The sequence below is a fragment of the Carya illinoinensis genome, chromosome 5 (assembly GCF_018687715.1).
Source record: "Carya illinoinensis cultivar Pawnee chromosome 5, C.illinoinensisPawnee_v1, whole genome shotgun sequence".
NCBI lineage: Eukaryota > Viridiplantae > Streptophyta > Magnoliopsida > Fagales > Juglandaceae > Carya > Carya illinoinensis.
Window position 1 is genome coordinate 23,281,850 of NC_056756.1, and position 14,998 is coordinate 23,296,847.

General features: G+C 35.6%; 1 protein-coding gene and 1 long non-coding RNA gene across 4 annotated transcripts; one reads left to right on the forward strand and one right to left on the reverse strand.

Annotated features, from left to right (window-relative positions):
- The first annotated feature begins 1,442 nt into the window (after positions 1 to 1,442).
- LOC122309679 lies at positions 1,443 to 3,205 on the forward strand. Its single transcript, XR_006242496.1, has 3 exons — positions 1,443 to 1,823; positions 2,232 to 2,299; positions 2,766 to 3,205. It is a non-coding gene; the product is annotated as an uncharacterized LOC122309679 (long non-coding RNA).
- A 980-nt stretch (positions 3,206 to 4,185) lies between these two features.
- On the reverse strand, positions 4,186 to 13,031 carry LOC122309678 (two-component response regulator ORR21-like). 3 transcript variants are annotated; one of them, XR_006242495.1, is made up of 7 exons: positions 12,425 to 13,031; positions 9,973 to 10,125; positions 9,493 to 9,891; positions 9,251 to 9,327; positions 7,213 to 8,379; positions 5,537 to 5,868; positions 4,186 to 4,687 (listed from the first exon to the last, which is right to left on the reverse strand). XR_006242495.1 is itself a non-coding variant. In XM_043123245.1 (6 exons), exons 1-5 carry the CDS (start codon positions 12,630 to 12,632, stop codon positions 7,213 to 7,215), a joined length of 2,004 nt encoding a protein of 667 aa, XP_042979179.1. In that variant the 5' UTR covers positions 12,633 to 13,031; the 3' UTR covers positions 4,186 to 4,687. The 3 variants fall into 3 exon arrangements, 2 of the variants coding, with proteins under 2 accessions (XP_042979179.1, XP_042979178.1); XM_043123245.1 differs by lacking the exon at positions 5,537 to 5,868; XM_043123244.1 differs by lacking the exons at positions 4,186 to 4,687; positions 5,537 to 5,868 and adding an exon at positions 6,207 to 6,585.
- Positions 13,032 to 14,998: the final 1,967 nt, after the last annotated feature.

Below are 14,998 nucleotides of genomic sequence, written 5' to 3' on the forward strand. Positions count from 1 at the left end.
TGCGGATGCAAGTTATTTTTCACATCCACAAAGAGGTAGATCTCAAATTGGATATGTATTTACTTATGGAAATTCTGCTATATCATGAAAATCTGTCAAGCAAATACTATCTGTTACCTCTTCAAATCACTCAGAGTTCATCGCAATTCATGAGGCAAGTCGAGAATGTATTTGGCTAAAATTAGTAATTCAACATATTCTAGAAAAATGTAGTCTTCCTGTGATTAATGATAGCCCAATAATTTTATACAAAAATAATATCGCTAGTATTACTCAAATTAGAGAAGGATATGTCAAAGGTGACAGAACTAAACATATTTCACCTAAATTCTTTTATACCCATGAACTTCAGGAGAAATGTGAAATTGATATCAAGCAGATACGATCAAATGATAATTTGGTAGATTTATTCACTAAGGTATTACCAACTGCAATATTTAAGAAGATTGTGCAGAACATTGGAATGAAGATTTCAAAACCAATCATAATGCACTTTTCAATGGGAGTAAATGTTTTGAAAACTAGTACTGATTGTATTCTTTTTCCCTTGCTAAGGTTTTTTTTATTGGGTTTTCCTTTGCAAGGTTTTAATGAGGCAATCATAAAGCACTTGGCGATACACATGAATACTGTACTCTTTTTCCTTCGCCATTAGTTTTTTTTCCCATTGGGTTTTTCCTCGGCAAGGTTTTAATGAGGCAGTCCTAAAGCACTTGGTGGTACACATGAATACTGTATTCTTTTTCCTTAGTCATTAGTTTTTTTTCCCATTGGGTTTTTCCTCGACAATATTTTTAACGAGGCATATTCTTTATGAGTGGTCATCCAAGGGGGAGTGTTGTAAACCTACGTATGACCGACTCAAAGCCCGCCTTTGTACTCCTATAAATATGGGCATTGTTTACTTGTACATATATATGTTTTTAGTATTGAATAACAACACTTTCTCTTGCAATATCATTTCTTTTTTAGTTTTATAACGCTTCTCATAATTTTTCAGTACTTCAATACTCATCCCTCACGTTGTCTCCACGTCTCGTGTAATCTAAATCTAATATTCCAAAATTCTAGTCCTCTACTATTTTGGTCTTATACGCATTGTTTCAAATTTCATATCGTACCAGCCGATACAACTGGTATATGCTGTACCGGCCACTAGTCCAATATAAAAATTTCATCTGTTTCGTACCGGTTCAAATACCGGCCAATATTTCGGCCTACATACCGGCCAATAAGCCTTCATTTTTTTTTTTTTTTTCAAACTACAAGCTCATTTTTTGACCCCAAATTCATACCAGATTATTTATAATTTATATATATGTATTTATGTATAATTTATTCATATATAGACTATTATTTTATAATATAATTAATATGAATAATTCTATGGAGCAGCCGCAGTAGCGCATTAGCCTGTACACCTGATGTGGATATTAGTTTTTTATTCCTTCTTGAAACGCGCGGCTTAGAGTTTCATATGACCATTTTGCATTTGAGAAAGAGAAATCCCGCCCGCATCGTCCTCCCTCGTCGCCCAGCACCCACTTTGAAATCGTCATTGTCGTCGCCGACCCTCTCGCCACCAACCACCGAGTCTTTGAAATCGCCGTCTCCGTCCCTCTCTTCGCTAAGCACAGTCTTTGAAAATGGAGGCAACGAAGACCATAGCACACGAGATCGGAGGTTGAAGCAATTCTTTGAGGAAGGTCCTTTGACACATGGGTCCATACAGTACAAAACCACGTCCAAAAATTTGTGAAAAGCTCGCAGCGCAGTTGTACCACCAGGTCCAGAAGAAGCAAGCTGAGATTGCTCCCAAAAAGGTACTTTTATTGTTTTTTTCATCTGGGTTTTCCTCATATTCCCTTCGATATGCTTATTATAGAAGTGGGTAATACTACACTAAATTTCACTATGGTTTTGTTGTATCTTGTGTATTTGTCACCAGATCTCAGAGTATATTGTTTTTTTCATCTGGGTTTGTTTTTGGAGCTGTTTGAGGAATTGCAAATTTGGAATTTTGTATTTTTAGTTAAGTTTTGTCAATTATTGCTGTTGATAGAAGTTACAGGGTTGGTGTTTGGTAGTATTGTAAATGAGTTTACATTTTCTTTATGATCAGTCCAGTTTGTATTGATGTATTTCTACTTTTCTGGGCAACGTAAAACATAATTTTGACTTACTTTCAATGCCTTGAATTGGCTGCTCATTTTATTTTCGTCTATTTTCAGCTAGTGGACAAGACTTTGAAGGACAATACAATTTAGAGTGTAAAACAATTGAGCGGGCTTGCCAAGAGGTGAGATTTTGCCACTTGATTTGCATTATTTTGTCTTGGTCTGCTTATTATAATGTAACTCTATATTGGTAATGAAGTTCTTTTTCTTTAAAGTAACTAGCTATAATATGGATAAAATTGGCTAACTTTTTTTTTGGTTTACCATTTAAATGGGTAGAGCTTTGAATAGTATGAAAGAGGTCCTATGTTACAATCTAATGGAATTCTTGGCACCAAGTTGTCTGCCCCTGGATCTTGCTCAGGTGGTACAAAGGTGGACTTGAGTTTGATGTTGTGTTTGGGTGAGGTCGCAAGTTAAGATACTGCCAAGTAAAGCCAAAAGGGATGTTTAACATCTTCTAAATTGTGGCATTCATGTGGATTTGGTCACTGTCCAGAAGATTCTGTTTGGTTTTTGGCTCTTTTTATATATTTTTGGATACCACACTTCGCATTATGATCAAATAACTGTTTGTGAATTTTCTAGGTCATGGGATGTTCTGATACTGATGTTGCTGAATATCTATATTGCTCCAAGCCACAATTTGATTCATTGGTCAACTTTTTATGTAAAGACCTTACTAAAGCATGCAGTACCAAGCCACCTCCAGGAGAACTTTTTGTGCCCAAGTCATCCAAAGAGGTAGAAATGGAAAAGATATTGAAATCTATGGATGTGATCATTTTGTCATTGCTCTATAACATCTGCCTTCTTTATAAGGTGGATTGAAGATTGATTACGAATCATTTACAACTACTTTGGCTTTCTCAAAAGAGCCTTCCGCTATAATATAGGATTTGTAACCAAGAGTTATGGTGAGTAAATGTAAAGGTAATGTATTTGAGTACTTGGTTGTAAACATTACTCTCTTGATTGTAAATATTATGTACTTGAGAATGAATAAGCAGTTTCAGTTTTTCATTTTATCTTCATGTGGCAGTTTTGCACAGTGGTACTTTTATCTTTCCTAACAAATGAATATATCCTATTTTGATTTGTATCCATCAAAATGGGGCACATGGTGAACTGCCCTAGGTTAAAAAAAGGCCACTCAACGGAGTAGCTATCTATCGTTCATTTATTACTGGAAATTGTAGGAAATGGTAAATTGATTTCATCACAAAAAAACCATTACACTAAAGATAGTAATGAATCAAAATGGTAAACTCATTCCATCAAAAAAAAAATATTACTAATGCTTACATGAAAGCATTACAAGAAAGCATTCCATCACAAATAATACTAATGCTTACACGAAAGCATTACAAGAAAGCATTACTAACAGCCTCCAAACCCAACATTGAAGATGGAATTGCTCCAGGAGGCCTCTGAAACCTGCAATTATTTCCAAAACAATAACAATCATGAAAGCAACAAAAGCATACGGCACAACTCATACACGTAAAGATGGGAAAAATACATAGGTTTCCATATCATAAATGTCTATATTTTAAAGAGTGTAGAAATTGAAATGCTAGCCCAAAATAGAAAAAAAGAAAAAGGCAGAAAAATTTGAAGCACATAACTTGCTGCACATGCAAAGATAAACAATGAGAATTTTCTTTTATAAGCAATTAAGAATTGTTAATAAATGCAAAAGGTGCAGTCCAAGTGAACAAGAAGTATATAAACGAAAAGTAAGAATTCACTATGCCTTTGAAGTGAGGTTGAGGTAAGTCATAGGTTCATTATAGTCTAAATTATGTGCGCTTGTGACAAGATTCAATCACTTATTTTTCTTCTGGCTAGCCTATAAGATAATCATAATAAAATATAAATGTGCACTAGTGAAGCAACACCCAAAAAGTAATCAAAAGCCACACAAAATCTGAAACTCAAGAGTCTTGGTTACCTTTTCTCCTGTGCATAAAAAAAATACATACTTTGAGTCATTTGCATGGAGAAGTTGCTAGGAACGTAGTGTTTTCAGATAATCCTCAACACACATGATACGGGACACCCAACTTTGATTCCTCAATTATTCATGTCTCAACACCTGAGCATTACTTCACATCAACAATGCCATTAAAGAGCCGTATACTTTCATACATGGTTAGGCTTCATGTGTCAAAGGACCTTCCTCAAAGAATTGTTTCAACCTCTCACCTATACAAATTAACAAGCAGGGACCCAAGCCAATAAAATCACTCATTTTAAGACCTAAGACGAAGTAAGACATTTGTATACCATTTCAAGGGCCATCAAGGTTTTGAACTCAAAACTAAACCCCACAGTGTCATTCAAGCTTACAATTGTAATCGCTATAGAATAAATAACCCAAATTGTGCATATTATAGCATGCAAGCTCTCTAAACTTTCTAAGATTCAGCATGCAACTTCAAGGGAAACGCACTTCCGCATGTATTCATCAAGACCTTCCTCTTCATCTCTTCCTGTGTGCTCCTTGCCTAACAGATCCTCATAAAAACAAAAACAAAACTCAAATTACAAACCTGGCATTTCATAAGAGAGTATAACACAAAACCGTGACTATTAAATCGAGTTATATATATAGCTCAAATTTGATTTTTTCATAGAAAATATTTCTAAAAACTTTTACTCCCCCTAAAAAAGAAACGGAAACCTAAGAGAGTGCACACACGTCTACATATATCATACATGACATAAATAGTGTTTCAGAGGTCTCAAGGAGGGAGAAAAAGGTGTAAGATTATATAGCAAAGAAGTCATTTTCTCTATCTCCAAGTCCAATCGGAAACAATGGAGGATGAGAAAAAATATAGGAACCGAGAAAATCGATAGCAGGGGAAGATAATCAATACAGATTGGTAAGCGGATTCAAGAGGACGAGATCCGACAATGTCGCTCTTGACACCATGGAAGTCCAAATCTGAGCGCGTCATTTTGGATCCCTCCGATCTCGTGTGCTATGGTCTTTGTTGCCTCCATTTTCAAAGACTATGTTTGGCAAAGAGGGACGAAGACGGCGATTTCAAAGACTCGATGGTTGGTGGCGAGAGGGTCGACGACGACAATGACAATTTCAAAGTGGGTGCTAGGCGACGAGAGAGGGCGACACGAGCGAGATTTCTCTTTCTCAAATGCCAAATGCAAAATGGTCATATAAAACTCTATACCGAGCGTTTCAAGAAGGAATAAAAAACTAATATAAACGTCAGGTGTACAACGGCTGCTCCATAGAATTACTTAATTAATATATATATTTATATATATGATTTATTCATATATCGACTATCCCAAAACGATACTGATACCAAAATATTTCATTCCAATACCTTGACTGGTACAACATCCGGTATAGTATTCAAAACATTGCTCATACGTCCGTGCAATTAGTGTTAATCACCATACAACTCCGGAGTTCTTACTCTTACACTCAATTCATGAATATATCCAAGTTACGCCTTCATGGTATACCATTCTTCACGATTCCCAAGCTTAATAAAAAGTGGGAAGCACCTCTATCTCTCCCTCGTCTGATTTGAATTTGCAACAGGTGCGGTTTCTTAAGCAAGAGAATATGTCGGGCATTTTTGCCAGAGCTATTGTGGAAAGCTAGTCTGTGACAGTCAGTACACTTCTTTTTTCTTCCTCATAACACAAGTACCTGACAAGCCAAGGAGATGAAACAAGAAAAAAATCTTGGGAATGATCACACTTGAACCAGCCCCTGCGTATATCCCTTTCAATTTTCTTCCGCACTGAGAAACAGATTAACTTATAAAAAGCATTTTGAAATCCTCACACAAGAATGACCCCAATCAGTGACCAATTTACAGAGTTATAAGCTAAGCATTTTGTTCTGCCATCATAAATCAAGCCAGCTTTTGCTAACCGCAAACGTGCCAAACCCAGGTTAGATTGGCAGGAGCTCAGTAGGTTAGCTTTTACATGTGTGGGGTATGCTTAGAATATAAATTTGTTTACTACTTCCAGATCAACTCGTAATAAATAAATGAGTATTTCATTACCGTTAAGCCCAAATAACTACACAATTATGTTGGCAAGATTGCCACCACGTTGGACATCAATCGAAGCTGTTGTCTAACACAACTTATTATTCCTAGGACACTAACTAAAAAGGTAATCCTACTTTCCTAAAGGCATGCGAACCTGTCTCCTGTCCCCAGCATATCAGAGAATAGTTCACAACAAAGAATCAGTTCTATGAAGCTCCACAGTGCAGAGTTTAGTTCAGGCAATAGCAATCAGATCTATACTAAACATATTACAGACTAAAACAGAAATCGCTTCAGATCATCTGACAATGCGACATAAATGAACTTCCGGGGGAGTTGACTCAAGCACACTACGCATTGCAATCCTGTTGGAACAAAATTTAGAATGAGAAATTGGAACAATATAATGGATATTCCATGCGAATAAACATCGGCTCCACAACAAGATTGTTCCAACGGATTCATTTATTCATTGGAACAATATCAATGCAATCTCAGATTTATATAATTGATACTTCACTAGGTTTGTGCTTTTAATAATCTGTCTCCACAACGAATCCACAACAAAATAAAATATTTTGTTAAGTTATACCAAAATATACAGATACAATAATAGATTGTCTCAGGTATCTCTTTCTTAAAGTAACTACCACTTGTTTAAGTAATTGAAACAGATTCCTGATCCATGCAAAACTTCTGTTTTCCAATGAGCAGTTTCAGAAAAGATATCATGCGCTTACTTTAATATACAGATACCAGACCCACAAACACCTTAAAGTCACAACACTAAATAAACTGCAATGCCACCTCTACTAGGATAAATTGCATCTGCAGGAAAAACTCTTATGGATTCGTTTATTCAAATAATGGAAATGGAATCAATGGATGCCCCCATAAGAGACAGACGTATTAAAAGCACAAACCTAGTGAAGTTTAGTATGCGCATATATAAATTAAAAGCATTTGCATAATGCCCAGGTAAATGAAGTTACCTATTCTGTAAAAACACTCGTGACATCATTGGACGAAAATTGGTGTAATATAGGGATGCCCACTTTTGTGCTATCCATAAAATCGACATTTGGCTCCTGCTTCACTCTGCTGTTCTCTACATATAATTTTCCATGGCCCAAGTTGCTCATTGGTGATTCAAATTCATCTACTGCAAATCGACTTGGAATGCAAGTCCCTTTACCAGCAAATCCAAGATTCCTAAGAGGTCCTTGATCAAGCATTTCACCAGTTTTCGAGATATAGGAACCCTGAATATCATGAATATTAGGAACAAGTCCTGGCAACTGTCTGGCAGCACTGAATGTAATGCTCAAGCTTTGACCATGCCGACCCATGCTGTTATCGGCATTTACAGAGCTAGACGACACAGAAGATGAAATGGAACCTGGGGCTGAGTAGCCACTAAGCACACCTGTAGTGTTCAGAGCCCCATTAGGGAATTCCCGAATATTCAATGAGGAATTATTTGACTGAGAGAGAAGACTGTAGTCAATAACAGAACTCTCGTTAAAGTAGCAATTCTGACTGACTGAAGCAGTATTATTTCCTGCCTGCAAATTGGCAGATGATTGAGAGGGGACCACTAAGCAAGACGGCTGCACGTTGATTAAACAGCTCGATTCAGGAAGCATAGACTGCTGCTGTGATTCTTGTTGCTGCTGCTGCAATATATCCATCAACATGTTGCTATTCTGAGCACTCAGCCCAACCAGATTGTTACTAGGTCCCACTGTACCAAGATTATTAGATGTCCATGCTCCGAATCCAGAGGAGACATCCTCAACAGAAGAAAGTTTCGATTGCTGGAGGTGTTTTGAAATGTTAGATTGGCATTTTATTAAAGGCTGACCAAATGCCACGCCATGTTCAATAGGCAAATGCTTGGGTCCTTGTAACAAAGCTTGTAGAAGAGCAGGCTGATCCATTGCTGGAATTAGGTTACCTGTTGGTCGACCTAAAAGCTCAGCATGCAGGGCTGCAAGTGTTTGTGGGGGAATTTGGCCAGAAGCAGCCAAAGCTTGGATGTCAAATCGTCCAAGTGAACCCAATTTCACATTTGGCTCCACAGGCCCACAGATGGTATTAGAAATTCCACTTTGTTGTTGAGCTACTCCACTTAATCTCTTCAAGTATAGCCTAAATTTCTGCAAATTGATATCATGGCAATACAGGTTTACAGAAACTTAATATAAAATGAGTAGGAATATTCATTTGGACAACTAAAAGATAAGCTTCTTCTATATGTTATTTCATACGTCAGATAGAAAGGTTATTTAAATCAGGTGCATATAGAACACAACTTCATAGCTGGCAATAGAAATTTAACAATTCTTCCCCATCATGTAACCAAGGTTTCTCAAATTTTACTTTAAGAGAAGGTAAGGGAGTAAAAAGTTAAGACCATGACCAACTTCAATCTTATTTCCTTTCTTTCTCTATCTTCTTTGATAAGTGACTCCAATTTGATTTCGAATTCATTAAGATAAATTAGTAAGGAATCACAACCAGATTATTATCGAAAGGCTTATACTGCAAAAGAGTGTAAGACATCTTGGAAGCTACAAACCCTAAATCCACAAGAATTCCGGAATCAACCAAGAAACAGAGCAAACTCAAAAAATCTTTATTGATTGAAAAACTCAATTATTCAGTTTGCAAGTAAACATGAAAACTGACACTTCAAAACCAAAAGCAGCCAATAGAGTCTAATAAAAAAGGGTGGATCAAAAGGAGCCCCAGTGGGCTGTTCTTTTGGGCTTTTGCTTGCCAGTCGGCTCAAGAAAGTCCGTGGCAGCATTCTAAATCAGAGTAGGACATGGAGGCATTGCACAAGAACCTTTTTAATTATGTCTTGCAGTCATCTACTTTCTATGAATCGAGTGATTAAGATGTTTATAAGAGTGTATAAAATAAACACATGCAAGCATAGAAGATTGACATGCAGGAATAAACCAAACCTGTTTTACAAGTAAAAGAATTTACTGTGCCAAATGAAATAAACCAAAGTTACCGAACCTGTAAATGGCTAGCAACATTTTCTCTAGTTAAACCAGGTACATTCATCAATTCCAAAATTCGCTTTGGTACAGCCTCTGAAGCGGAATTCACAAAGTTCTAATCAGAAATGATTAAGCGACGCAACAACCATTAACAAAATTACAAATATGAGTATACTATTTTGAACTGCCGTCCCTCCCATGTGAACAATATACACAAGTAATAGAACTAAGAAAAAAAAAGGTTGTTGAAGATCATACTATCGAGCCCAAGTTGGTTCACAGCACTGACAAATTGCTGATGGAGTTCTACAGACCATACCACACGTGGTTTCTTTGATGTGGATGGATCGTCATTTTCCAACGCCCCATCATCTTCATCTTTAGCATTGCCCCTTTTTTTCTGAGCTTTCAGTATTCCCTCTGCTCCTTCATTAGCAGAGGAAGCATATTCAGCATCATCATTTCCTCGTTTATGGCGGTCATTCTCTTCTAGGCTGCTGGAATTTTCAAGTTCTTTATTTTCATTCCACTTTTTTCGCACAACATGCTGCCATATATTTTTGAGCTCTTCCTCACGTATAGGCTTAATCAAATAATCACAAGCCCCATGTCTGATTCCTTTCATTACAGCACTTGTTCTCCCATCAGCAGACATCACTGCAGAATGTATTGACATGTTAATGTGATAAAAAAAAAAAAAAATCGATCATCATTGTGGCAAGCAACCATGATACTCACTAATAACAGGAAGATCCATTTCTAGTCCAACGTGCTCTAGAAGTTTATAACCATCCATATCAGGCATATGTACATCACTCAGTACTACATCAAAACACCCTTTCCTCTCCCGTAGGTGATTCAAAGCAACAGCAGCCTCAGAACAAGTTGTAACTGCAAGCAATGAAAAGAAACAGTTGAAAAACTAAACAAAATCACAACACATCGCATCCTGAAGGATTTATCTGATATCTGGATCCTTATACTTGCTTGGTCATCAAGACAACACTGTCATATATAAGCTCTGTTCTAACGAAAAAAAAAACACATATTCTCTTACCATTCTGAACATGGGTAAACAAAGCACCAAAAGATTGGTATCAAACACAGAAAGTATTTAATAAGAAAAGTAACTTATCAAAAAAGTATTTAATAAGAAAAGTAATCAAAATTCACAAATTAATAGCTTCCAAATAGCATCAAAGGTCAAATCAGCCATGCAATGAAGTAATTAAATCAGCTCCACGTAGCCTGCAAAATGCAAACAAAGCCCATCCATTTATCAAAAGCAGACAACTAATAAAAAAACTGTTATCAAGGACAATAATTCTTGATTTCTTCTACTAACTTCACCATAATACATGGAAGTGCTGCATAAGACTTTTCTGCATGTGGCTTTCCTGCATTAAGAGTTATGACCATTTTAGAAAAGGAAAAACAAAGGGGAGGATATTTTGACGTAAAGGTCATTTAAACAGGCTTATTTTTCTAGATGTAACAATCTAAGGGGCTCGTTTGGACACTTAAATATCTCAGAATTTTGTAAATAGTTTTTTTTTTTTTTTTTTTGGCACCAGGTGTCTAGGATCAATGTCCCGACTAATCCCGAGGGTGCACAAGCGGCAAGGAGTTCCCTGCAAGTTCACCTCAGTTAATTCAAGGGGAAAATCCTCCAGTCCGATAGCCCTTAAAGATTGTTTTCACCCAAGGGAATTTGAACCTTAGATCTGGAGAGAGTACACACCCAAGCCCAAGGCCTTTACCACTACATAATTTTTTTTTTTTTTTTTTTTGGATAGGTAAAAGAAATTTTTTTTTTTTTTTTTTGATAAGTAGGTAAAAGAAATTTTATTGATCCACTTAAATAGATAATGATTCGGTAACGATTAAATGAAAAAGTTGAAGATTTGAAATTGAAAAATGTTTTGTGTATGAGTGATGTTTGAGAAGGAAATTATGAGAAATTTTGAGAATATTTAAGAATACCTTGTTACCCAAACAAGACCTGAAAACCAAGTTTTAGGTTGCGTTTGGGTAATGAGGTGATATCATATATTCTGTGAATAGTAGTAAAAAAGTAATAATAAAATATTGAATAGTAGTAAAAAGTAATGAAAAGTAGGTGAATATTAATGATAAAACAACGAATAGTAGTTGAGTATTCTCATAATACTCTAGTATCCAAACTAGCCCTTAGTCCTAAAAGAATCCCAACACATCGATGGAAACTTTCGGTGAATTTCCATCACAACATAGAATGAAATAAAAGTTAAGCCAAATAGGATTCAAAAGAGCCCCTAAAATCAAATGTGTATATATACATGTATATATATAAATGTTTCCAAAAAATTATGAATATAAATTTTCTTAAATAGTAGCACACGCCACAACAAGTGAAGTTATAAAATGCAAGGCGAACAGGATACAGGCAATTTTGTGTAGCTCAAAAATAAATCAGGTCATGTTACCATCTTAGTGAGGTCACGATACAAGTTTCTAAGAAAGCGCTTTCATTGTGGCACTCTGATCAAACACAATCCTTTATCGTCACCTTGTACTTATCATTTCAGACTTTTTTTATTTTTTTATTTTATTTTTATCAGTATCGTCATTTCAGACTTATAAGTCAACAACAAAAAATAAATTCTGCTATCAGATGTTTTTAAGGTAAAACCACAGCGCAAGATACACAACGTAGTTTTTGTAATAATAATAATAATAATAATAAAAGAAACAGAATTGCAACTGGAAAGATTCAGACCCCATTACTGTTTACTTATTAAAAAAAAAGATCCAGTTTAAGCATGTTACAGGACCAGAAAAATCTCGGGAAATATTATTGATTTCGTCCTAGTCTTCTAGTTGAGAAAATAGTCTTGCCAAAACATCCTATTATGTTCTGACACAATAAAATACAAAAAGCAAAAGAATTTACCCCACAAGCAAATACACACCAAATACACCGACAAAGCAACCAAAACAGGAGTTTATGCACTAAAACTGTGAACCTCGAACCTTAAAGCACAAACAAAGTGAATCAAAGTATAACTTCCCAACGAAAGAATTCGTTACAATTTCACCCAAGCGCCACAATAAACCCTACGGGACAACAAGATTTCACATAAAAAACAGAAGCAAAATCTAATTAACGACTGGTGAAGTAAAAACGCTGGGAAATTGGGAGAGCACGGACCATGGTAACGGCAACGGTGGAGCATCTGCTCGATAATCCTCAGGCAAGTGACGTCGTCGTCGACCACGAGAACCCTCAGGCCCGCTGGGAAATGCTCGTACACCATAACTTGAGCAGCAGAGCCAGAACCAGAACCGCCGCCGCCCTTAAACGAGCCGTAGCTGCCCGCAACGCTCGTGCTCAAGCTCGACTGTGCCACTCTCTGCATAGCCGACAAGTAGCAACCACAACCAAACACTCACACTCACGGCCCCTCAAGCACTCAGCAAATAAACCCTACTCTATTGCTTTCTGGCTCCACTTTGTGCCCCTTAAAGAGCTCGGATTCAGCATACCGATGGTCAATCGGAGCTAGATCTGGTACAGCGAGCCCTCGAATCCGCCAGAAAGCCAGGGAAGGCAAAATAAACAGTAACAATCCCCAGGAGAAAATGAGGGAATTTCTGGTTTGGATTCTATGTTCATAGTTTACATGGTTTGCAGGGGGTTTTGGTGATCGAGAAAAAGTGGAATTGAACAAAAAGCAACGTAGAGAAAGGGACAGAGAAACAGAGCCAATGCGACATTTAAAATAAAAAAGAAAAATGTTGTCATATATTATTGACGGGGTAAAGAGTGTAGTAGAGGATAACTGGAGGTAATTAATAAGGAGCGCCTTAAATATGTCCTGATCTTCGATGTCCATTCTATTATTATTATTATTATTATTATTATTATTATTATATAAACAGACTTTCATTCGTTAATGAATAAACATATTCCATCCTATAATACATTTAGATATATTTTCTATTTCAACTTTAATAGAATTACATAATAAAGCATGTTTTGCTAATAAATGTGCCACTTGGTTGAAATCCCTCTTCCAATCCGTTTGAGCATTTGTGAATAACTTGACGTCCTTTACCAAACAGCTTCAACTATCACTTTTGCATCTCCTTCCAAAATCACATTATGCAATCTCATGTCCCTACTATACAGACAGGTGTTTAAAATTGCTATTGCTTCTGCTGCAATAGGAACTGCAAAAAACTCCACAAGTGCTCTCATTGTGGCCAAGACTTCCTCTTGTGAATTTTGAATCACCACTCCAATCCCTATCCTCTTGTGCTTATTCTCCATTGTTACATTCCAGTTTGCCTTTATCTCAAGAGAAATTGGTGGCTGCCAACATTGTTGTTCATCCATATTGCCAGTCTATCCTCTCAAATATTGCATTATGAAATTATGAACTAGTTTAGATAATTCACATGTTTAGGATGTTAGAAATAGAATAGCAAACAGAGATTGAAATTGCAAAACAGTGAGCCAATTGTTAATCTATCTTTTAGATAAATATTACCTCACACTAATAATTTGAGTGCTGCAAAAGAGAATCTGACAATTACGTTATTAGGATACAACACTATTCTTATAGTGTGCAGATTATAAATTCTGAACACTAATCTTAGAATGAATAGATGCAATAGCAGCAAATGAAATATTTCATTTCAATTTAAAATAAAATGGTTTCTATAAGAAAATGTGTGAAAATAAATGTCAAAAATTTGAAGAAACACATCACTTCATTTAAAACAAAATAATTCTGTCACTTGTGACGATGCGTACGTGTGGAGTACGTCTAAAGCATCAATGCGTCGTGTGCATGCGGTCAGTGTTTCATAATAGGTGACACTATTATTATATGTCTACCCTTATATTCTATTTTATAATTGTGAAACACATTCATTTATAAAATCACTAAAAATTTATTTGTCTTCCCAATATAAAAAGTCAAATTGAAATAAATATTTGAAATAATCCAATATTTAAAATAATCCAACATAGGAAACCACTTATCTTTTTATATAGAGAGTGTACAATTATTACCAATTCTATATATCATCCCTTCTTTTAGTAAACTATTTGCCCATTGTTATTAAAAAAAACAAATGTTACATAATATATATTAAATTATAGTCTCATTCTTAACGATGAGATGAAGTTGATTTTTTAACTTCTATTTATAAAATATATATATATATATATTTATATGAGACAATCTAAGAGTAATGAAAATAATCACATCAAAATTATTATTTTCTATCCCAATCACAAACTCATCCATCAATATTGGTTATGAATAATGATATGTTCTACAATCATAAAGTTATCACTGTTCATCAACGATCAAATCACCTTTTTTAAAAAAAACAAAAACTCAAAAATTAATAGATAATATTATTTCATCGTAATAAGATAAGAACGAGCTGATGATATAATCAGTATATAGAATTTTTTCATCTAATATGTGTATCAAACTTTTGTACCTATGCGTATTATTTACTAAGGCCATTCACTTGTCACGAGATTAATCACATAATTTCATAAAAATCAATCTAATTTTTAACATGCTAAAAAAATCGCCTATCAAGAAAACAAATATCCTATCAATTTTTAAAAATAAATATTAAATTGGGTATTATTTTTAATTTTATAATCTAAGAAAGTTTTGGATAATCTACGAAAAAATTGGAGGTAGGATGCTACGAGTTAATAAAAGGAATGAAGACGACGGTGGGGGGGGTGGGGGTG

Coding starts and splice junctions, on each gene's coding strand:
- LOC122309678 (XM_043123245.1), bottom strand. CDS start 12,632: ATGCAGAGAGTGGCACAGTCGAGCTTGAGCACGAGCGTTGCGGGCAGC. Junction 10,126..12,424: donor CCACCGTTGCCGTTACCATG/GTCCGTGCTCTC, acceptor CATTGCTTGCAG/TTACAACTTGTTCTGAGGCT. Junction 9,328..9,492: donor GAACCAACTTGGGCTCGATA/GTATGATCTTCA, acceptor ATTCCGCTTCAG/AGGCTGTACCAAAGCGAATT.